General features: G+C 60.8%; 1 protein-coding gene across 5 annotated transcripts; it reads right to left on the reverse strand.

Moving 5' to 3' along the window:
• Positions 1-1,048: 1,048 nt before the first annotated feature.
• PRIMA1 (proline rich membrane anchor 1) lies at positions 1,049-23,826 on the reverse strand. Of its 5 annotated transcripts, none has more exons than XR_009547196.1 (6): positions 23,575-23,716; positions 22,739-22,858; positions 17,563-17,698; positions 6,280-6,409; positions 2,165-3,384; positions 1,049-1,265 (listed from the first exon to the last, which is right to left on the reverse strand). XR_009547196.1 is itself a non-coding variant. In XM_060180958.1 (6 exons), exons 2-6 carry the CDS (start codon positions 22,826-22,828, stop codon positions 1,239-1,241), a joined length of 480 nt encoding a protein of 159 aa, XP_060036941.1. In that variant the 5' UTR covers positions 22,829-22,858; positions 23,711-23,826; the 3' UTR covers positions 1,049-1,238. The 5 variants fall into 5 exon arrangements, 4 of the variants coding, with proteins under 4 accessions (XP_060036941.1, XP_060036942.1, XP_060036940.1 ...); XM_060180958.1 differs by having other exon boundaries at positions 3,288-3,384; positions 23,711-23,826; XM_060180959.1 differs by having other exon boundaries at positions 3,311-3,384.
• Positions 23,827-24,485: the final 659 nt, after the last annotated feature.

Here is a 24,485-nt window from a genome sequence, read left to right on the forward strand (position 1 = left end):
GGCACCGAGTCCCAGCAATAACCCTACGCCAAATAAATAAATAAATAAATAAATATTAAAAAAAATAAAGATGCAGTGTACTGGTTGCCAGCTCTTGTGTGGACAAGGAGGCTGTGTGTGCGGGAGATGGCGGCGTGACGGGGGGCTGCAGGGAGGAGCAGGGCCTCAGGAGGGGCTGGCAGGACTGGCGGCAGGATCAGCCCCACAGGAAGTGTGCAGAGACGGCGGCTGGAGCCGGAGGAATGGTGCTTCCTTGGTGGCACGCAGTCCCAGCACAATGGGGGCAGGGTGAGGGCTCAGGGCAGCAGAGGTGAGGCTCACGACTCCAGTTCTCACATGTGGGTGCTTGTGTCCATTTGTCAAGGCCTGCCAGGGGTACAGGGGTGGACACCTGGCCCTGGGTGGGCGGCACCCTGTCCAGACACGCCGGTTACACTCTTAACATTGTATTTCCAGCAAGTGAATTTGGGGCCTTGGTACGCACAAGGTTGAGGGACCTTCCAGGCTGAAATTTTGACTTTTGAAAAATATTTTATTTATTTATTGGGCAAAGAGACAGAGAAATCAAGAGGGAGAGAGACAGAGAGACACCTGCAGCCCTGCTTCACTGCTCATGAAGAGTCCCCCCTGCAAGTGGGGGCTGGGGGTTTGAACTCTGGCCCTTAAGCACTGTAATATATGCACTTAACCAGGCGCACCACTGCCTGGCCCTCCAATTTTTACTCTTTAGACTCCTAGAAGGAAAGACGCTGGGTTGCCCTGCACCCACCTTGTTCCAGGTGTCCCTGTGGGACCTTGTTTTAGGAAGCCCCCTGCGCTCCCTTGGGCCTGACCAGCCAGGGGTGAGAGCGGAGACCTGCTTGTCAGACCTGCCTCGGCCGCCAGGCATTCTCAGCCCTCAGGTACCCCTTGACCCCAACAACCCAGGAGGCCTGGAGCTCTTCCCTGGGCTGACCTGTGGGCTAAGGTCCATGCCGGTCACAAGCCCCGTGGACGTGCTCCCCCACTCCCTGCCCCCGCCCATCACAAAGGCCCACTGCGCACCACCTTTATAAGTACGTTTTTATTGAAAATAAAAACGGCGTGGTGCCCCGGTCCTCACGAGCAGCTCACAGCCCAGCCGCCGGCCCTGCTTCCGGTAGTCTCGGCACGCTGTTGGCATCGGTGGCCGGTGGGCACATGCCACTGAGGTGGAGCCACTGGGCCTCAGGGCCGCAGGAAGCAGGTCAGTGCTTAGTTCACACGCAGAGCTCGGAGGCCTGGGCCTGGGTCGGAGCACAGGAGTGCATACAGATGGTGCCTCTAAGTACAGAGCACTACAGATAATAGATGTCTGTCTAGGCTGTCAGTCTTTCCCTACACTTGCTTGAGAAGCGCCTAACAACACCCAAACATTAGGAGAGTGTGTCTGTCATTCTTGGGTCGCTCAGCCTGGAGTAGGCTGAGAAAGATCCGGGGTGGGGTGGGGGTGTGACGGGGTTCGGCCGCTCGCCGGCCAGTCAAGGAGCCACACCCCGAGCAGATGGGCCTCGACTGCTGGCCCACGTGGGTTTAGGGACCCCCTCTGTCCCCAAGCTACACCCCTAGACGTGTCCTCCAAATGGAAGGCTTCGGGGGCTGGGTGGGGGCGTTGCTCTCAAGCCAGTTCTTGGACTGAAGACTCTGTTTCTGCCTTGGTTTTCACGGCTGAGTGGGACAGGGTTTTCTAGACCCACGTTTCTGGAGACTGGCCGGCTTAGCAGTCCACAGAGCCAGCCTGTGTCCCCAGAGGAGGGAGCCCAGCCCCACAGCCTGGGGGTAGTGGGCCCAGTGAGTCCCTGGGTGGAGCTGGGCGGGGCTGGGGGATAAGAGAAGGCTAAATGCAGAACCCAGGCCTCCCAGCCCTGAGCTGAGAGGGGGTGTGTTTGGGGGTGGGGGGGAACCACAGGTTTGTCTTGGCTGGGCTGGCCCACCCCAGAGACCCTGCAACTCTTAGCCAGGCCCCCCTCTGGCCAGGTGTCCCCACCTCTGAGTCACAGGTAGCATGTGCTCAGCTGGGGACCTGCAGGGAGAGGACTCAGAGGACCCAGCAGGAGACTGCGTGTCCTGGGGGTGGGGGTGGGGTGGGGGCTCTGTCTGGCCAGACCCCACATCCTCCTCGGCTCTGCATCCCCTCAGTGCTCACCAAGCGGGGGCAGGAGATGGCCGCAGGACGGTGGCACAGTGCCCTGGGGGAGAGGAGCACACTCAAGCTGCACCCAAGGCCTGCAAGATGGCAGCCTTCCTGAGAGGGTGCGCCTAGGCCTGCACCCGTGGGGGGCGTGACAGTGGGCCCGCTGTCCCCTCTGCTCTCCTGGAGCCTGGCGTGCGCTGGCACGGGGCCGAGGGACAGAGGGTCTCAAGGCCCAGCCCCCCTGCGTCTGCGGGGCGCCCTGGACACAGGTCTGAAGCCTCCCTGCCCAGCCCACTGGCAACCTGAAGCACATGCCCTTGTAGACCATGAGACCCCCAGAAAGAGACATTTCAAGGTGGCCATTGGAAGGCAGGAGGCCTGGCCTCCAGCCCAGTCTTGCAGGGGTGGTGGCACCTGGGGTGGCCTCTGTGGGGTGTGGGCGTGGCGTGGCTCACAGCCTGGTGTCAGGTGTGGGGATGAGGCTGGGCACAGGTGGGGGTGCATGTGCCCCACCCTCCCCAAAGGCCAGGCACAGCCCCTATGTGGGGAGGGGCTCCTCTGCCCCGTCGGGGGGAACTCTGCAGGCTGGGCTCAGTCCTCCGTGGCAGGGAGGCAGAATGGGTCCCCGGGCCAGAGTGGAGCGGACAGGGAAGACAGGCCCCGAGGCCACAGACCAGCACAGGAGGGCGGGCGGGAGTCTGGGGAGCACCTTAGAAGGAGGTGTCTCGTGGCTGTTGGGAACCATGTGGACAGGCGGAAGCAGGTGAGTCTCTGGGGGACATGGGGGGCCTTCTGCCAACGGAGGACACCCCAGCCACCTGTCTGCCTACAGGGGATGCCTCTCCATCCCAGCAGACAGATGGACAGACAGACACGCCCTGTCTCTGCTGCAGAAAGTAGGTGGGACTCAGCCAGCGGATGGAACGCAAGCCCAGCTCAGGGAGTGGGGCCTTGGGCGGGGTGCTCCCGGGTGGGGGTGCATGCAGGGGGCTTGCCATCCCCACCCATAGGCCGGGCACGAGGCTGGAAGGAGGACGTGTCTTCGTGAGGCGATGAATCCCTGGACAAGCCCGGGGTCAGCTTGTGCCCCCCTGCGCCGCCATGCCCACCAGCGCCACGGGGCCCTTGCTCATACCACGGCGCTGTTCATGTCCACGCCTTTGCCGCCGGGCGAGGAGCTCATGGGGTACTCGGCAACGCCTGTGCCGTTCTCTGCTTTCCTCAGTGGTTTCCTGGGGGAGGGCAGAAGGGACGTCAGGAGGGACCATGTCCCACAGGGAGCCTGGCTTAGCGTCTAGACTGCGGGTCCTGGCTGGGCCACACAGACGCTGCGAGTCCAGGGACCGGCGCTGTGGGAGCCGAAGAGGGAGCTTTCCCCTCGCAGCAGGAACGGGGGCTATTGTGCGCGGGCGCCCACACAGAGTGGCCCGGCTTTGGTCACGAGCAGACGGGAGAGCAGATGGTGACGAGAGGAGAGGGTCTGGTCGCTGGACTCAAAGCCTTATCTCTGGTGGTCAAAGGCAGGTGGAAGACGCCGTAAAGGGAGGGTGGTGATGCTGGTGGCAGTGCAGGCAGAGGGCTGTGGTGGTGGGTTAGAGGGACCGGAAATGAAACGGGGTGGAGGTGCTGGTGGTGGTGGAGATGACAATGATGGTGACTGGTGGTGCGAGTGGGCTTCAGGGCAGGGAGAGACAGCATAAAGGTTGTGCAAAGAGACTCTCATGCCTGAGGCTTCAAAGTCCCACGTTCAATTCCCTGCATCACCACCAACCACAGCTGAGAAAAAAAAGGTCATGGGCTTGACGGTGAAGGTGGGGGAGGTGGTGGTGGTGGCCTCTTCTTGCCCTCTGTTCTGTGGTGCCCAAGCCCATGCCGGGCCACTGGTGCCCCTTGGTTAGGTCTGTTTGGGGTGGGGTGGGGCTGTGACTTTGATGCTCAGGCACTACCCCCAGGGGCCGGGGTCACCAGGCCTGCTCAGAGACAGCACCCCACATGAATCTGGGAAGCAGTCAGTCAGTTCCCCCTTACAGTAGTGAAGCCCAGGCTGGGTGGCTGGGGGTGGCTGGGTGGCTGGGTGACTGGGTGGAAGCCCCTTTCTAGAAAAGCCTGAGGCAGCCCAACAGACATCTCCTGCGTGGCCAGTGCCCTGGCTGTTTGTATCCCAGAAGTCAGGCCTGGAGTTACAGTTGTCAGTTCATAGGGAAACTGAGGCACTGGGAGAGCCGTGACCTGCCCTGGGGACTCACAGCTGGTGTCTGGAGCCGTGGCCCACTACCGGTCTCCCGTCCTGGCCTAGTGTCCCCCCAGCACACCCCCAGTGGGGCGCTGCGGTCCAGCCAGCTGGGCCAGGCCTGCCTCCACCCTCCCCAGCGAAGAGGAGCTGCTTCTGGGCCAGGCTGCTGGCCGGGACGCCCCCGTGCATCTTGGGGACCTTGGGGAAGCAGAGCTCAGAGAGCCTGGCAGGAGGGAGGTCGGGGGGACAGCCCCAGGGTGTCCAACTGGCTCTGCCAGCTTGCGGGGTGGGCAGTAAAGCAGACACCCTGGCTGGCACAGCCCCCAGGCAGGAGCACCCCAGGACCCTCACCCCGGCTCCCCGCAATCCACTCCCCAAGCCTTTGTGGGACCGAGTGGTGCCCAGCAGGGCAGGGGTGGACCTAGCATAGGCAGTGTCTCCAGGTGGTGGGGCTCCGTGCTTTCTGCAGGGATGGCACTTGAAGGTGACAGCCGGGAGATGGGTGTCATGGCTCAGCAAGTCCCACTGCAGCACCTCCTGGCTCAGTGACCTTGGGCAAGCACGCACCCTCGCCATGCCTCAGTTTCCCTGGGGAGGTCAGACATGTTAGTGGGGGCCAAGTGCTTGTCTGGGTGCCCGGTACCCAGAAGGTTCCGCCTGAACGGGTTAGCTCTCAGCCCTGCCAGGAAAGGGGTCAGCGGGTGTCTGGCTTCCCATCAGGAGGCTGGAGAGGCCTGTGGGCTCAGCCTGGTTCGCGCTAAACCCCAAGAGGCGTTTCCACCTGAGGATGCTCCCTACACGGCCTGGTTCCTAGAGCCGAGAGATGGAGAGTGAGCTGCATGTGTCCCGTGACACCCCATCAGTGGCCCCGGCCCGGCTGGCTGGACGGCTGGTCCTCCTCCACTGCTCAGAGGGCTGCATCCGCTGCCCGGACCCCGCCCAGTGCCAGCAGCCACTGTGACACTGCCAGCTGAGGCCAGGACACAGCCTAGACGCCCGCTTGGCCCAAGGGAGGCCCTCGAGACCTGCTGGGAGGGTCCCAGGTGCCCTCAGAACCAGGCAGGTGTCACACTATCGCACACCAGCTCAGAGGCCTTGCCACCTCCCTCCTCCCCAGAGAAGCTGCGCTCCTCCCTCTGCCATCACTCCTCCCTCCTCGATGGGAGTAGAGTGGGACCTGGGTGCCTCCTGGGGGCTGAGCACTCCCTGCAGAGCATGGCCCGAGCAGACCACTCTCAGGAGGCAGCCCTCCACTCCCGTCTGAGAGACTGCAGCACTCACCACTGCTCACAATCTCTGCCTTTCTTGTGTTTCTGGGCTGCAGAGACTCGAACCCTGAGCCTCACACATACCAGGCACTGCGGAGTCACCTCTGTGGCCCCTGGGGTTGTACGGATGGGGAAGCCGAGGGCTGGAGGGGATTCCCTCTGGATCATGCAGCTCCATCTGGAGTCTGAACTGCTTTCCCATTAAAGCCCAGTGTCCCTGGGCCAGGCGGGGCTGAGACCCACAGCTAGAGTCACTTCTGCACTGAGCCCGCCATACCTCGGGGGCTCCTCAGATGAGCCCCAGCCTGAACACAGCTCATTACTGACAGACATGAGGCCTGAACTCTGCCCCAGAGCATCACTGCACAGAAAGAAGGAACGGGGCCAGGTGAGGGAGGTGACAGACATGCACAGTCTCGTTCTCTCTGCTCTGGACGCCCCAGAGCAGGGCCTGGGGGAGGGTGGAAGAGTCCCCGTCCAGCCGGGGCTCCCGAGGCCAAGAGGTGCTGGCATCCATCCTGAATCATGACAGAGAACGGAGGGGGCAGGGCAGAGCCCTGCTGAGCTGACACAGGGCGGCGCCGGGGGTCGAACCCGGGGCCTCGAGCGTGCTGGCCGGTGCTCACCTCTTGATGGCTTTGTAGCAGGTGATGACCAGCACGGTGAGGAACACCAGGGAGGCGCAGCAAATCGCAATGATGATGGCCAGGCCGGACCTCCAGCTCTCTTCCACAGGGCACGAGGTAGAGCCTGGGGCTGGAAGATACACAGCAGCCCCAGTGCGGCCACCCACCACCTCCACCGCCGCCCGCCTGCCCGCCCCTCCGCCAGGACCAAGGCTCTGGCCTCCCGCTGCCCCACCCCCCCGCAGGTGACATCATGGCTGGCCCCCCGCCAGGCCGCCAGCTCTGAGCAGGGGTGAGGCACTGCCCCCGCCATCCATCCTCGGTGCTGGAGACACCCTAAGCTAACTGACAGCAGGGTCAGGGGCATCTGCCATGAAAAATAGCAGAACGGCTCATTCCACCATCGGGCACTAAATCCGCCGTCTCTGGAGCGGATGGGACACGGAGGGGGGGAAGGAAGAGGAGAAAGCCTGGCTGTCAGCTTCTCAGGCTCACTGCCCTCTCCCTCTGGGCAACCTCTCAGCCACCCCAGGGAGATCCACACCACCAGCTGCCCCACAGGGAGACCCACACCCCCAGCTGCCCCACAGGGAGACCCACACCCCCAGCTGCCCCACAGACAGACCCCAGACCCTCAGCTGCCCCACAGGGAGACCCACACCCCCAGCTGCCCCACAGGGAGACCCACACCCTCAGCTGCCCCACAGGGAGACCCACACCCCCAGCTGCCCCACAGGGAGACCCACACCCCCAGCTGCCCCACAGGGAGACCCACACCCCCAGCTGCCCCACAGGGAGACCCACACCCCCAGCTGCCCCACAGACAGACCCCAGACCCTCAGCTGCCCCACAGGGAGACCCCACACCCCCAGCTGCCCCAGGAGACCTGGAACTAGCAGGACAGCTACACAGGGTGCAAACAGGCTCCCTGTGTCTATTTATTGTACAGCTTGGGATGCAGGCCCTGTGGGTGGCTGGCAGCTCAGAGGGAGGCGCGACTCTGGGTGAAAAAAGCTCTCTGTGAGGAAAGTGGAAGCATCACTGGCCCTGCTCCAAGGAGCTGCTGGGGCACAGGTGGCCGCAGGCTGGGCATGTCCCTCTCCAAGCCGCTCCCTCCCCTTAGCCTGGGGTCTATGTTGCAGTCCCACCCAGTGGACAGGCCAGAGAGAAGGCAGAAGGGAAGGTTCAGAACCCTCACCTGACCCCCCTTACCTGACCCCCTCACCTGACTCCCCTTACCTGACTCCCCTTACCTGACCCCCCTTACCTGACCCCCTCACCTGACTCCCCTTACCTGATCCTCCTTACCTGACCCCCCTTACCTGACCCCCTCACCTGACCCCCCCTTACCTGACCCTCCTTACTTGACCCCCCTTACCTGACCCCCCTCACCTATTCCCCTCATCTGACCCCCTCATCTGACCCCCCTCACCTGTTCCCCCTCACCTGACCCCCTCACCTGACCCCCCTTACCTGACCCCCCCTCACCTGTTCCCCTCACCTGAGCCCCTCACCTGACCCCCCTCACCTGTTCTCTCACCTGACCCCCTCACCTGGCCCCCTCACCTGAGCCCCTCACCTGTCCTCACCAGGCCCAATGAGACTCACTGCCATTTGGCTCCTGGGTCTCTCAGGGCACCCACCCCCAGACCCACTGTTCACCTTGGGGCACCATCACGCCCAGCCCCCAGGCTGCCCTCTGCACACTGCCCTCTGGCAGTGGCACCAGCTCACAGCCTGCACCCCTTGCTGCCCAGACTCCTGCCTTTGCCCCAGCCCTACACAGAGGCCATTGTCCCCAGAACACAAGGGCTACTCAGGCGGCCGCTGCCCATCCACGGGGAGGCCTGTGCCAGGGGTGCCCACCCTGCCCATGGGGGCATGGGGCCGCATAGGCATCTGCCCTCTGGAAGATGCCAGGACGTGTGGACAGACTGCAGACCCACACAAGCAGACGCGGGCCAGGGCCAGGGCCCCAGCACTGCACAGAAGATGCCACGGCACTGGAGGGAACTCTGGGGCTATGGTGTCTCCCTCCCTCTGAACAAAAGAAGCCAACAGCTGCAAGATCAGACCTGGCCCTCCATGTAGACCTCAGAAATAGGGCCTGTCTCTAAAAGAAGGGGAGCTTGAGTGGGCCGGCCCCTCTGCGTGGGGGGCTGGGGAGGCTCTGTCTGTGGGGAGCCCCTAGAGCAGCAGAGCCCTGCCTGAAGCGATGACGACAAGTGTCCACAGCGGGAGGGCTGAGCAGCTCCAGGCTTCTGCCCACTCGCCTCAGGAAGGCAAGAGGGGGTGTCAGCTTCCTGGGGTGTCTCCAAAGCCAGCCCCCACCCATTGTGCTCTGCAGGAGAGACACAGGCTATGAATGCAGCAGCCCCCATAGGGCACCTGGAAGGAACATGGTGGGGGAGAATAATACTTGTTAAGACTTATTTATGAGAGAGAGAGAGAGAGGGGGGGGGGGAAGGGAACAGAGAGCATTGCTCAGCACTGGTGCAGGTGGTGCCTGGGACTGAACCTGAGGCCTCGGGGCCCCACAAGCTCGCTGGTGCTCTGTGGGGCTGAGCTGGTTCCCCGGCCCTGGAGGAGGCCCCTGTCCATCTGGCCACTGCCCAGGGCCTGTCCGCTGTGAGGTCCAGTCTGTGGCCCAAGCTCCTGGGACGCCGTCCTCTGGCTACTCGGTCACTTCTCGGTCCTCATGGCCCAGCATGGTGGCACTCATGAGGGACACCGCTCCTGGCTTGGCCTCTGAGGTAGCCACCAAGAACACCCAGCAGGGCCGGGCAGTGGAGCCCCTGGTCAAGCGCACATAGTGCTAAGTGCAAGGATCTGGGTTTGAGTCCCCACACCCCACCTGCAGGGGAGAAGCTTTGTGAGCAGCGAAATAGATCTGCAGGTGTCTCTCTGTACCTGTCCCTCTGTCTCCTCTTCCTCTGTCCGTCTCTCTCTGTCCTATCCAGTAAAATGGAAAAATGGTGCCAGGAGCGGTGGGTTCCTAATGCCGGCCCCAAGCCCCAGCGATAACCCTGGAGGAAGAACCACTCCTGCACAGAAGTGCTAGCTGCCTCCGCCAAGGCCGGGTGGGGCGGCAGGGGCGCCAACGGGGGCTCAGACCTTCCCCAGGCCAGCAAGAGGCCGGGGGGAGGGGGGGGCAGCAGGCCACTGACTACACTTCCAGTGGGACTGCAGAATGCACCTGCCCTGTCCTCCACCCAGCAGCCCTCTGCGGGTCTCCTGAGGGCAAGGCCTCTGCCTGTGTGGCTCTGCTCAAGTCTCCACTCATGCCCTGTCCCCCTCAGGCCCGCCGAACCCTGCCGCCCACAAGGCCGGAGCCCTGAACAGCGCCCAGCACACAATGGCCCCACAGGGGAAGCTCTGGGAGACCAGGGAAGTGCTTCTCATGGCCCAGAGCTACCCGCTTCCTCCCTCCCTCTACGCCCAAGAGCCTCCCGTGTGCCGTGCCCGGTGCTCAGGGCTGGGGGAGGACACTGGACAAGCACCGGGGACCCTGGTGACACAGATTCAGTGGTGGCCAGCTGTGTGTGGGTTCCTGCTGGTGCCGTCCAGCAGGACACACCCATAACGCAAGACCTGGGAGAACCAGTGCAGGCTGTGTGCAAATTAAAAGCACCTGGGTGAGCCGGTCATGACCTCGAGGTGGGGAGGTGACCCCACAGAGCCCAGAGGTGTGGGTGACCTTCCCCTTGCCTGCCGACACGGCCCCGTGAATGCCCACCCAGGCAGACTCTGCTCTGGCAATAGCAGCGGCCACTTGAAGAGGGTTTAGGATCAACGGAAACCTGTAGTTGACAGACCCTGGTCTGCAGGCCAGCTCTGCCCGCCCCCGTGCTATCAATAAAGCTTTATTGAGACACGCTTGCTTACACAGAGTTGAGTAGCTGCCACAGATGCCCACGGCCCACGATGCCTGAAGCACTTACTAACTCAGCCTTTTACAGAAAACGTTCGACAGCTTCTACTGAATGGCGTCTGGGACCTGCTCAGGAGAAAAGTCAGAGACTTCCCTGAAGCCACACCCCACCCTTCACTCTTGATGCCGAAGCCTCACCTTGTGAGAGGCCTCTGCACACCTGGCACAGAGAGCTCTGTCCTGTCTGGGGGGCAGCTGTGACATTGCCAACCAACAGAGGACAGGCAGACTGAGTCTGGAGGCCTCTGTGCTCATGGGGGCCCACGTACACCGAAACGGGGGTATTGTCATTACACGTGTGCTGCTCCGCCAGGGGTCAGACTCGGGGCCTTGGGCTCAAGAAACACGCACTTGACTGGTCTTGGTTAAAAAAGAAGAAATGGACGAGATCTGGGGTTGGGGGCAGATGCCATGGTATTAACGCCGGGTGGTGGCATGCCTGGTTAAGGGCACATGTCACGGTGCACAAGGACCCAGGTTGGAGCCCCCGTCCCCATCTGCAGGGGGAAATCTTTTCAAGTGGTCAAGAAGGGCTGCAGGGGTCTCTCTTCCCCTCTCTATCTCCCCCTCCCACTTGATTTCTGGCTGTCTCTCAGATAAATAAAGATACTTGAAAAATTAAAAACAACAACAACCCTACGGAAGGAAAGAAGCCTTCTGTGCCTACACGGTGACAGAGGGTGGTGTCCCAAGGACCCCGAGGCCTCAGGTTCAGTCCCCAGCACCACCCTGCACCAGAGCCAAGCAGCTCTGTCCTCTCCCCTCCCATAATGACACAAATCAGTTCTAACATTAACCTTTTCCCAGGCACCCCAGCCCCTCTGCCAGGCGGGCTTGCCTGCACACACTCACATCGAGCTCATTCTGAGCCACAGAACAAGGGACCCATTCAGGGGCCTTCGACCTTGGCTGCCGGCTGGCGTGACACAGGAACCGAGGAGCTGGGAACAGGCCCATTCACATCGCCCTGCTGTGCTCTGGTGGGAGAAGGGGGCCTCACCCAGCGGGGCTCCCACCTCTCGCGACCGCTCAGACCACTTTCCCATCGGCAACATCTGCTCCAACCACGGCGCTCAGGCCGTCCCGGCGAGCTGTCTGCTTTCACCTTGTTCTGTCTTGTTATCAGGAAGCTCAGAGTCTCCCTGCTCAGTGTGACGCCATCTCTTCCTTTACATTTTAACCAGGGACTTGACTGTTCTGGTGGGAGAGGGCAGTGGAGAGAGCCCAGAGATGAGCAGCAGGAAGAGACCTGAAGTGAGGCCTTCCCCACTCCACGTCTCCAGCCTGAAGACACCACTCAGCCAGGGAGGTGGTGCAGTGGTGGGGCACAGGACTTTCACACGTGAGGCCCTAAGTTCGATCCCCAGCACCGCAGATGCCAGAGCTCTGTTGCTCGTTCGCTCTCTCTCTGTAAGTAAATAAATCTTAAGTAAAAAGATCCATCCAGTCCCAGGGCTTTAGGAGTGAGTGGAGGCCATCACTCCGCATCCAACACTCCCACTCTAGCCTCTCTCTGAAGCTCCTGACTCGAAGAGCCAACCGTGACTCAGTTTCTCCACTTGAACAGGCCTTTTCCTGTCACCCTCTGCCCTCCTCCATCCACCTAGCTGCTCAATTCAGAAACCGGGGTGGGGGGCTCCCACAGCCTCCTCCCTCACCCCCTCCGTCCAGCACAGCAGTTCTCCATTCTCTGCTTCACAGCCGCCCCACAAAGCCTCCCCTGGTCTCCCTCCTCTGTGCTGCTGGCGGAGGGCTCCTAGCAAAGGGGTCAGGTCAGATCACAGCACTTCTCGCCAAATGTGGACTAAGCCCAGTCACTTTGACAGGGTCTCTGCTGGACCTGGCTCTCCACTGTGGGCGAAGCACGTTCAGACCCTTGTAAGGAAGAATTGAACACTCTGGGCAGGAGCCAGCACATAGCGGGATGACTTCCAAGGTGAGGATGGGTAGGCTGTGGGGAGTGTCTCTAAGAAAGGAAGAAAGAAGGAATGAAAAGGAGAAAGCGGACCTGGCTGGCGCGCAGCTCTCTGGCCACACCTCAGAGACAGCAGCCTTGATCCCTGTCGGTGGCTGGTGGGGAACAGCAGAGCTGGCTAATCCCGGGGCTTTAAGTGGCCCACAGAAAGCCTCCTGGAGTCAAGACCTAAGTGGCTTTGCTGGTGGACAGCCAGAGCGTTCTCAGAGATGAGCTGAAAATCCCTGGTGTGTTTCTTCCTGCAGAGTTCCAGCTGCTGCTGAGAGGGGCGGGAGGCAGAAGCTGAGCTGGAGTGGAGGCGCCTCTGCCTGGAGTCCTGCAGGCGCCCAGGTCTCCCAGGAGGGCTGAGCACCTCAGGACGGGGGGCTTTGTGATGGTGGGAGTGGAGTCCAGTGGACAGGGACAAACGTGGGCGGAGAGGTCCAGGAAGTGGCTCAGGACTTCAAAGTATGACATCCCAAACATAACCCCTCAGTTCGGACGCCAGAGTTACCCCCCCATTAAATAAAAGGTGCAGAGAAGTATTTAAAAAACAAAAAACCTAAAGTCCTAACAGGTCATCTGGAAGGTCTCCTTACTTGCACCAAGAAATGTAGGTGTGGGGCCGGGCGGTGGCACACCTGGTTAGCACAGTACTAAGTGCAAGGACCCGACGCTCTGCCCCCGCTCCCCACCTGCAGAGGGTGAACTTCACGAGCAGTGAAGCAGGTCTACGGGTCTCTCCCTCTCTCTCTCTCTCTCTCTCTCTCTCTCTCTCTCCCTCTCTTCTCCCTCTCCCTCTCTCTCTCTCCCTATCTCCATCCTCTCTCAATTTCTCTCTGTCCTGTCAAATAAAAAAATAGTAAGTACTTTTAAAGAAACAGCACTGTAAGTTCTGGGAGAGTGCCACACAGGCCTCTCTGTCACCCAAGCTGGCTGTTCTGCAGAGTTAAGGTCCCTCTGAGGACAAGCTTGGTGGGTGCGTATGCAAAGCACCAACACTGGCTCTCAGGGCCGGGCGGGGGGGCAGGGGGGGCACCCGCAGGACATAAACTGCTGAGCTTCTGCCTGCACCAGCTGGGCAGCGGGGAATGAGGTGCTCGCCCTCTCTGCGCCCAAGCACCTGGAGAAAGGTGTTCTAGGAGGCGGGTGTGTTAGATGAGGCCAGGAAGCAGAGCATTTCCACTGTAGAGCTGAGAAACATCTGCTTCCTTCTGGTATTCTGAGTGGAAAAGCTTTCTAGGACTCCCATTGTCCCTTTTCTTTCTGTTAAAACCTGGCCCTGGAGACAGAGGAAGAGGGAGGCAGGCGGCTCCCAGCCCCAGGACTGCTGGGTGCCCCTGGGGGAGTCCCTGTAGAGCGGGCGCCGAATGAAGTCTCAGGAGCCTTACACACAGGTGCGGTGGGGGTGCAGGGCACTGCTGGGCGGGGGATCCCTGCTTTTTCTTCAGGGCTGCTACCAGGCCCGTGCCTGTCCCCATCTGTGACTCGGCCTATGAAGGCGTCTTGGAGCAGCCCCGGAGAAAAGCACAAGAGAAACACACTTCAAAGAACAAAGACGCTACTGCGCTGACTGTCCCAGGGACACAGGACAGAGAGTCTCCTCAGATGGGGGCTTCAAGGAGGAAGCCAGGCCGGCAAGGTGGGACTCTCTGGAGGAGGAGGGAGGCTTCACAGAGGCACTGCTCCCCACACGCTGTCCACGGCCACTTCCTATTTAATTAAGGACAGTGGCACTTCACTGACACTGCTTTATATGTTCTCGTGAGAGAGTGCTTGTGCCGCCGCAAAGAGACAGCAGAGTTCTGTTTGGTGATTAGTTTGGTTTAGTTTATGAATCGTTGTTCTTGAATAAAGAAATACAGCTTCCCTGCCCAGCCGTATGTCTCTGGTCGGCTCTGTTACCCGCCCGTGAAGCTAGCCCGGCCAGCTAGAGCCTACGAATTTTTAACAACAGACCTTGATTTGTATGAACACAAAAGTGAGTCTATTTTTAAAAATATTTTCATTTGTTAATAGAGACAGAGAGAAATTGAGTGGGGAAGAGGAGAGAGGGAGAGAGACGGAGAGACACCTGCAGCTCTGCTGCACCACTCGGGAAGCTTTCTCCCTGCAGGTGGGGACCAGGGGCTTGAACCTGGGCTGGAGCCTTGCTCACTGTGATGTGAGCACTTAACCAGCTGCACCACCACCTGGCTCCCAAAAGTGAGTCCATTTAAAAGAAAAGAAATCATCATGCCTGGCTCCCCACTGCGCTGGACAGAGGAAGCTTTTAGTGCAGTGATCTCTCTCTCTCTCTCTCTCTCTCTCTCTCTCACCATCTGAACAAGTCATCCCAGAGCAGTGAGAAAGAAAGAAAGAAAGGAAAGAAGGAAGGAAGGAAGGTAGGAAGAGAGAGAGGGGGAAGGGGAAGGAAGGAAAGTAAAAGGAAAGAAGTGAGTAAATGAGCTAGAGAAATACGGACAGCTGCACAGCCAACTTTCTCAATTTCCATGCTCAGGTCACCTCTTTGTGTTTTCAAGGTTTGTTTTTATTTACTTTATATGAGATAGTTTTACAAACACGAGAGGAGCCATCTTGGGGGACTGAACCAGGAGCCTCAGGCCTCAAGGCCTGCGCTGCAGCAGCTATGCTGTCTCCCTGCTGCACGGGCCTTTTGCTGCCGACCCAGGGGCCAGGCTGGCCCCTCGCCTTTGCATCTGGCAGATGCTCCGCTTGTACAGGAGATGTTGGGGGGCTCTGACTCGGGCTGCGGAGCCCTCGCTGACAAGTGCACCCACAGACGGCCAGAGCCCAGGCAGCGGAAGAAGGAGAGAGGTGACGGCAGCTCCAGAGCTGAGCCTGGGGCCCACAGTGCAGCCCAGAGAGGGAGAAAGGGAGGCGGCTCCCAGCAGGGGCAGGAAGGAGCCTGCAGAGGCCCTGGCAGGCCCTGTAAACTGCACTGGGGTTGGCACAAGGAATGCTGCAATGACACTTCCTCAGCCAGGTCCCCAAACACCTACTCGGTTCAAAGCAGGCCTTTATCATTACATTTCCTCACTCACTCGCTCACTCACTCACCCTCTCACTCACTCACTCACCCTCTCACTCACTCACTCACCCTCTCACTCACTCACTCACCCACTCACTCACTCACTCACTCACTCACTCACTCACTCACTCACCCTTTCACTCACTCACTCACTCACTCACTCACTCACTCACTCACCCTTTCACTCACTCACTCACTCACTCACTCACCCTTTCACTCACTCACTCACTCACTCACTCACCCACCCTCTCACTCATTCACTCACCCTCTCACTCACTCACTCACTCACCCTCTCACTCACTCACCCACTCACTCACTCACCCACTCACCCACTCACTCACTCACCCACTCACCCACTCACTCACTCACTCACCCACTCACTCACTCATCCACTCACTCACTCACACACCCACTCACTCACTCACCCTCTCACTCACTCACCCACTCACCCACTCACTCACTCACTCACCCACTCACTCACTCACCCACTCACTCACTCACCCACTCACTCACTCACTCACCCACTCACTCACCCACCCACTCACTCACTCACCCACTCACTCACTCACTCACTCACTCACCCTCTCACTCACTCACTCACCCACTCAGTCACTCACACACCCACTCACTCACTCACCCTCTCACTCACCCACCCACTCACTCACTCACCCACTCACTCACTCACTCACCCTCTCACTCACTCACCCACTCACTCACTCACCCACTCACTCACTCACTCACTCACTCACTCACCCTCTCACTCACTCACTCACCCACTCAGTCACTCACCCACCCACTCACTCACTCACTCACTCACTCACCCTCTCACTCACTCACTCACCCACTCAGTCACTCACACACCCACTCACTCACCCACTCACCCACTCACCCTCTCACTCACCCACTCACTCACCCACCCACTCACTCACTCACTCACTCACTCACCCACTCACTCACTCACTCACTCACCCTCTCACTCACTCACTCACCCACTCAGTCACTCACACACCCACTCACTCACCCACTCACCCACTCACCCTCTCACTCACCCACTCACTCACTCACTCACTCACCGTCTCACTCACTCACTCACTCACTCACTCACTCACCGTCTCACTCACTCACTCACCCTCTCACTTACTCACCCACTCACTCACTCACCCACTCACTCACAAACTCACTCACTCACTCACTCACTCACTCACTCACTCACTCTGCAGTGCTGAGGAAAGAAGGGAGGGCTTTATGTGCTTGTGATGCCACAGAATGGCAACAGTCTCAACTCTTAAGTTTCATTTTATATATTTGGAGGCAGAGAAGGGAGATGACAGAAAGAGAAAGAGACCAACGTGCCACTCCACTATCCATGGCGCTCCCATGTGGTGCTGGAACTTGAACCCAGGACCCCACGCAAGGTAACCAGCGCACTGCACCTGCTGAAGCGCCTCCCAGCCCCTGGGAGCCACCGTGAAACCTGTCTCCCGAGACCAACCCAGTCAGCGCTGGGAGCCACCATGAAACCTGCCTCCCGAGACCAACCCAGTCAGCGCTGGGAGCCACCTCCAGGAGCAGCACCAGGGCAGGTGCTGGGGAAGGACTGAGGCAGAGGCCCCGGAACACAGCACCCCCACCTGGACCCCAAAGAAGCATGGCTGACCGGCAAACATGGCAGGAGACTACTGACAACAAGCCCCAGACCGCACGACACAGACGTTTCATGTGCTCAGCGCACATGTGAGCGCAGACCTTCCACGGGCCGGCAGGTGGGCAGGGAGCCCGGCGCAGAGTTAGATCTCTGGCGACAGAACCATCCTTATCCGCCACGGTGGCGGAGCTGGGCCCTGAGCCCACAGAGGCTGGGGCTGAGGCCCTTGTGGCAAGGCCCGGGCAGGCAACAGGGAGAGAGCTCCCAGAGGAAACCCCGGCCAAGGAGGAGGCTTCGCAGCACATGAAACGGGCTGCGGAGGGCTGGGCGGCGTGGCCCTGGCTCTGCTCCCCACCTCGCCTCCGCTCCATCCTGATGGCCTCCTGCAAATGTGAACTATGTGGGAAAGGGGCACTGGGGTGGGGTGTTGAGGGCAGGCGCCTGCCCGTGGCTGCCCCTCCTCTCAGACTCTGGCCTCTGCAGCACCCAGGCCGAGCCACTCATCAAATGGAGCCTGACTTTTATCTGATTAAGCGATGGAGAGACATCCTTCTCCGGCTCCCCAGAACATTCTGTGGGACTGCGTTTTGCAGACTGCAGGGGAACCTTGGGGCTTGGCTGCTCTCCTGCTCGGCCAGTGGAAAATTACAAAGACAGCCAGGCTGCCCTCGCCTCTGCGCTCCGCGCTCCCGGAGGAACTGGAAGGGCCGGCCTCAACTTACCTGGAGGGGAGAGGAGTCTGGGGGGCGGCGGCGGTGGGGGCGGCGGGGGCAGCGGGGGAGGGGGCCGGCACTGGCAGACGTGCTGGCAGCTGTTGGTCACCTTGGAGCAGGACTTCTGGGGCTCCCCGTGTGTCACCTGCAGAAACGAGGGGGGACGGTGAGGCGGCTGTGGGGGTGGGGGCGCCTCTGCTCTGGCTCCTTGTGAGTGGTCAGGAGACTTGCAAGAGTGTGAAGGTCCCCGCGGGCAGCGGCTCAGCTGCAGGGCAGAGGACTTGCGTGCCTGGGGCTCCTGCCTTGTTCCTGGTGCTGCACATACCAGAGTGGGGCTCTGGCATCTCTCTCTCTCTGCATCTCTCTTCGTTAAAGTAAAATATATTTAAAGGTGATCATACTTTTGAGAGAGAGCAGAGCACTGCTTGCCTCAGGCACAGTGGTGTTGGGGACTGAGTTTGTGGCCTCTGGGCCTTGGATGTGCAAGTGTGATGTGCTACCTCCGTGTTATGTCCCCTACCCACTAAAATAAACAACAACAACAAAAACTGAACCAGAAAGCCTGCCTCTTGAGTCCTGATCTGATGTCCACTTAGCACGGTCTGTCTCCTGTACAGAGGCAGACAAGCAGAGAAGGGGCCTAGACTCCCGCCCTCTACGGCCATGGCAGTTGCTGGCAAGCTGCTCTCTCCCCACCAAGATCGCCTCTAAACTCTGGAGTGCGTGAACCCCCAGCGAGGCCACCGCCAAAGCAATTACTTCCCAGCTCTCCAAGGTGTGATTTCTGCGAGAGAGTTCAAGCAGAAGGCGTTTGTTTAACCTGGCCCCACACACGATGACCTATTTTTGTGACAGGACTGAGGGTGCTGATGTAGAGAAGGCTTTAATGAGATGAAACAGTGCAGGGAGATCAGGGCCAAGTCGACGGAAGGAGGGAGGAGGGCACGTGTGCAGAAGGCACCATGTCTGAAAGGTCTGTGGTCTCGGTGGGCAGTCCCCGGCTGCCAGGCTGGGCTGTCTGTGGTCCTACTTCCCCACCCCAGGATCCCCTCATGGGGGTCAGGCTGGCGCAGCCAGTGTCACCATTCACCCTTCCCTTCTCAGTGCTCGCCGATTCGGACACTGCACCTGCCAAGTTCCAGTCCATTTTCACGCACACCCCCCCCACCTCTCCTGCTCCCCAGGCCTGGCCCTGTGCCACCTCTCCACCCTGGCACTTCCCCTGGGTTTGTTCCTGAAGATCTCCTTCTCTCTCCTTCTCTCACCTGGGTTCCTGCTGTGGCATGTTCAGGCTGCAGTCTGGCCTCCCCTTCCCTGAAGGAAAGTTCCATGCTGTGGTGTCTCTCTCTGTCTCTCTGTCTGAGACAAGTGGGCTCAGAGTAGTGGATGGAGGCTGTGATGTTGACCAGAAAAAAATATTTATCTGTTGTGCTATTCCTGATCAATCTTGCCGCTTGCTGGTCCCGGGACACATCTACTCCCCCACCCCACCCCCACCCCACTGCTCAGCCTTGAGCCCCAGCCACCCCACGACCCCACTTGTCTCTTGCCTGGGGCTGCCAGATAAAACAGTAGACCCATTGTTTCAGACAAACAATAAATAGGGCTGTTTCTTGCCTTCTTTCTTTCTTTCTTTCTTTCTTTCTTTCTTTCTTTTTGCCTCCAGGGTTTTCGCTGGGGCTCTGTGCCAGCACTATGAACCCACTGCTCTTAGCAGCTATTTTTCCCTTTTATTGGACAGGACAGAGAGAAACTGAAAGGGTGGGGAAGGGGGGCAGACAGTGGCGCACGTGGCGCAAAGGATCCCGGTTCGAGTCCCTGGCTCCCCACCTGCAGGGGGGTCGCTTCACAGGTGGTGAAGCAGGTCTCTCTCTCTCTCTGTCTTCCCCTCCTCTCTCGACTTCTCTCTGTCCTGTCCAACAGCAGCAACAACAACAGCAATAACAACAACAAGGGCAACAAAAATGGGAAAATGGCCGCCAGGGGTAGTGGAGTCATGGTGCAGGCACCGAGCCCCAGCGATGACTCTGGAGGCAAAAGAAAAGGGGGGGGGAGGGAGAAGAGAGAGACCTGCAGGTGGAGAGTGAGGTCTTAAACCCGGATCCCTGCACAGCTCCTTGCGCTTAGTAGTACTATCCGTGCTTAAACAGCTGTGCCAGCCCACACCCCCCTTTTTTTATCCAGAGCACTACTTAGCTCTGGCTTGTGGTGGTGCTTGTGAGATTGAACCTGGAGTCTTGAAGCCTCAGGAAGAACCATGATGCTATCTCCCTCACCCAGGTTGTGTGTGTGTGTGTGGGGGGGGGTATAATTATATCCCATCTATGGTACGGGACATACCTACACTAGAGAATGGAATGGTCAGCACTGGACATACAAATGTCCCCAGAGAGCCTAGATTTCTCCTTGGTAACTGTGACAGCCCTCTTTCATTTCCTCCCCATCATGGACCAGGATTCCCAGGAGGGAGCCCTCAGATCACACTGTCGCCTGCTTTAAAACCTGAAGAGGCCCCGGAGTGCTCGGGATCAAGTTCAGCCTGCGAGACGCATTGCTAGTAGCTGACCGAGGCAGTCTCACTGGCTGGGTCCTCCCAGAACCCCATTCTCCTCACCCACTCGGGCCATGCCCTCTGCCGACACCCTGGCTTCTCATCCGCCTCACCTGCAGCAGTGCACACCTCCACACCCCATCTCCAACTGTCTGTCCCCGCTCGTCTGATGCTCTCTCCGGCCACAAGACCAGGACCCCAGGGCCCGGCACTTAACACAGGCCCCACAGGTAGGCACCAGGGAAGTGCGGCTGCGCCAGAGAAGCAAAGCCGTGGGGACCAATTGCAGGACATCACAGCCGCTTAGACCCAGTGTGGCCCCTTGTCAGCAAGCAGAGATCGACAGCCCTGGACCGGAGCCTGTCTCCCCAAAGCCTGCTTCAGGAGGACGCCCACAAAGATGACGGCTTCTGGCATCTTTTAAGGAGATGGGCCAGCACCAAGTAACTTGATGAGACACATTCCTGTCACACCTAATAAATCCTCCAGGCTGCCATGCTCTGCTCTCAAAAAAAAAAAAAGAAAAAAAAAGAAAAGAAAAAAAGAAAGAAAAGCAAAGTGTCCTCTGGGAGTGAATTCACAAGAACCCTAAGTCACAAGAGCCCAAAAGTTTCAGTTCCAGAGACATCAGAGACACGGGGGTGGGGGGCCTAGGAGAGGGGTATCCTCCTGGCAGCTCACTGTCTCCTGACTTCAAGGGTTTCTCAGCATCCAGGGCTCCAGGCTGACCCCAAGGGGGCCCTAGCAGGCTGGCCTTGCTGATCACAGTGCTTCGCTGGTTCAGCCCGGCTTGTCCAGGTGCAGGGAGCCTCCGGACAGCCTCCAGACAGCTCTGAGTCTTGCCTTTATGTTTCAGAGACTTGCCACCTGGCAGGCCCTAACCTCACCCCATGGAGCCCAACGCCTGGCCCCACTCACTTCCATTCTGCTTCTCTTGGGCGCCCTTGTTTGTCTTGACAGCCAGATGCAGCCACCCCAGAGTTCCTCTTCCCTTGGCTTCTCAAGCCCGATTGCTGCCTGATTAGTTTTTCCAGAGCCTCCAGCCAAGATCTGACCCATTGTGCTTCTCTGGAAGATCCCTATTCTAATTGATTTTCACGAAAATTGATTTGTATTGAATGCCAGCACGACACACACACACACACACACACACACACACACACACACACACACAGCTTGTGTGAGTGAGTGTTGCCTGGCTAAAGGCACACTGAAGTGCTTTCACAAGGTGATGTCTTTGGGCGGCGAGGGGTCGGTGCAGGAGGGCGTGGGGGGCATCTGTGGTTTCTGACTCTCTCAGGCTGGGAGCATAATGTCCAGCCCTGCATCCCACACTGCTCGCCACCCAGCTGCAAAAGTCCTGGGGAGGCCAGAAGATGGGAGTGAGGGCAGAAGAAGGGAACTTCGCATCCCAGCTTCTGCTACAACTTGAACAAGTGTTTACAAGTGACAAAATCCTGGCTCCTGAGCAGGCACAGCTGAGTTTAATGACAGCAGCTTCACACATGCAACAAAGCTGTGGATTCCGAAAGGCAAACAATGAGAAAGCAGGCAGGCAAGCCAGGGAGAGCAGGAGACAGGCCCAGTGCTGTGGGGACAGCGCATCAGGGCTCTCTGCCCACTCAGGCAGGCTGAGTCCCTGGCATCAGAGTCCCCGTCCTGTCCCAGTGACCACCAGGGCCCTCATCCTGGCAGGGCTGACCAAGCCGGATGCTTTGGGACAACTCAAGGATTTCACAAGTGGTGTCACTGCACCCTGGCCCTTTGAAATGTCACCACTGGCTGGGAGTGAACATGGGAATAGTCCCTGGTTCCCCAAACACCACCAGGAGAGCATGAAGGTGCCAATGCCTGTCTTTTGAAGGTCAGTGTGACATGAAGCCCAGTGCCTGCTGCACCAGGGAACATTCAGAAAGGCCTGGCAGAGAGGGGCGTAGGCACCAGAGGGCCAGGCCAGGCCAGAGCCAAGGGCAGTGCTGGGAGCAGTTGTCACTCAGTGCAAGTGGTGGCTTGATCCTGAGAGCTAGGGGGCCCACTCTGTCCCAGCCAGCGCAGAAACCACATGGGAGGGACTGAGTGCTGTGTCTAAGATCCTCCTAAAGGTGAGGGAGCATAGAGCCGGGGCTCAGCACTGACACCAAAGCCCCCTCTTCCCTAGCCCACTGGAAGGTTCCAAACCCCATCCCATCTATCCCTCTCCCGATAGGGAAGCTGGGCTGGCGGCGGCCTCCTGGCCTTTCTGGGGGTGTGTCTAGAGAACAAGGAGGTCCCTGAGAGAGGGACAGTTGCTTCTTATGTCCCCCTCGCCCCAACAGAGCCCCTCCTGTGTTGGAGGAAGTGCAGTTGAGGAGGTTAGGTCGAGGTTCCTGATCCTCCTGGGAACTGAGCAGCTGTCTTTTGGGGGTGATCCAGTTTGCTAAGTCACTTAGCAGGCATTTTTGCAATACAGCGTCACCTTGGAGAAAGCATCCCCAAGTCCCTGTCTGTTTCCCTAGCAGGCCACAGCGAGCGTCTCTGGAGTGTCCCAGCTTTCCAGAGTCCAACTCTGCGCGGCCCTGCGCCTCTTGTCGCTGTTGCTAAACTCTCCCGCCTCACAGAAGGCGGCTGCCCGAGCGGCGACACCCCAGCGCTCACCTGCAGGAAGCCCCAGAGCCGGTGGAGCGCGCAGTGCAGCAGCAGCGAGGGCCAGCGGCCGCGGCGCAGCTCCCGGTCCCCCGGCGGCATGTCGGCCCGGCGCCCGCGCTCCCTCGGCGACTGTCAGGGGCAGAGCCGGCTCAGGAGGGCGCCCCGCACCCCGGCCTGCGCCTCCTCCAGCTCCGCGCACCCAGACTCGCCGCCGCACGCCCCTGGCAGCCGGCGTGCACACCCGGGGCTCCCGCACACCGGCACCAAGGCAGGGCCGGGGCGCCGCCCGCGACAGCCCCGCACAACTCCAGGCGGGGAGCACGCCGGGGCCAGGCGTGCACACCAGCGCCCCCGCCCCTCTGTGCACAACCCCCCGCCCCATGCAAGCCCCCGGCCGACCCCATGCACAATCCCCCGCCCCCATGCACACCCCCGGCCCGCCCCATGCACACCCCCACTCCATGCACACAACCCCCCTCCACCCCATGCACACCCCCACCCCATGCACACCCCCACCCCATGCACACTCCCGGCCCGCCCCATGCACACCCCCGGCCCGCCCCATGCACACCCCCACCCCATGCACACCCCCCCTCCACCCCATGCACACCCCCACCCCATGCACACCCCCCCTCCACCCCATGCATACCCCCCCTCCACCCCATGCATACCCCCACCCCATGCACACCCCCCCTCCACCCCATGCACACCCCCGGCCCGCCCCATGCACACCCCCGGCCCACCCCATGCACACCCCCGGCCCACCCCATGCACAACCCCCCGCCCCGCACTGCAACAGAGGCGCCCGGAGCGGAGCGCGCCCCCGCCCCCTCCCCCGCCCCCACCTGGCCCGCTGGCCCCTCGGCGGGGATGGCCGGTTTGCTCCCCCTCGGCCGCAGCGCCTCGCCACCCCGGCCGGACGCCCCATTTAAAGCCCGGCGCCTCCTGCCCCCCGCCCTCTAGGCGGGGCCTCGGGCTCACCCTGGGGCGGCGCGGGGCGGAGCGGGGCCGGAGCAAAAGTTTGCGCGCACGGGGCTGCGGGCCGCGGGGCCGGGGCCGGGCGGCTGGGGGGCGGCTCCCGAGTGCGGGCGGGCGGCCGGGCGGCGGCGCAGGAGGGCGGGGGACGCGGGGAGCCAGCGCCGGGCCCGCCCTTCCTCGCCCGTCACGCCGGCCGGAGTGCGGGGCGGGGAGCCGGGGATGCGGGGCGGGGACGCGGGGACGCGGGGCCGGGGTGCCGGCGGGGGCGCGGGGCCGAGGCAGGGAGCCGATGATGCGGATTGGGGACCAGGACAGGGGTGCGGCGCGGCCGGGGCTAGGAGCCGGGGATTCGGGGCGGGGTGAGAGGGCCGGGGCTAGAAGCCCGGGATGCAGGGCGGTGTGGGGGGGTCGGGGGTGCAGGGCGGGGTGAGGGGGGCCAGGGATGCGGGGCGGGGTGAGAGGGGCCGGGGCTAGGGGCCGGGGATGCGGGGCGGGGCACAGCCGGAGCCCAGCGCGCCCCGCATCCCGCACCCGCGCCCTGGCCCCGCCGCAGTGCCCACGTCTCCAGCCTGCGCGTTCCGGGCGCTCCTAATGAATTTACCGCGGGGGCAGAGGAACCGGCTGGGCTGCCCGCAGGCCCGCCCTTCGCTCCTCCCCCGCGGGAAGGGTGGCAGCGGCTGGGTTCCGGCTTTGCTTGGCGCCTGCAGACTAGCCGAGGAGCCCCCCCCCCAGCTCTGGAGTCCCAAGGTCTCCCCTCTGCAGGCCAGCCGCACCTCTT

Source organism: Erinaceus europaeus, chromosome 22, assembly GCF_950295315.1.
Source record: "Erinaceus europaeus chromosome 22, mEriEur2.1, whole genome shotgun sequence".
Taxonomy (NCBI): Eukaryota; Metazoa; Chordata; class Mammalia; order Eulipotyphla; family Erinaceidae; genus Erinaceus; species Erinaceus europaeus.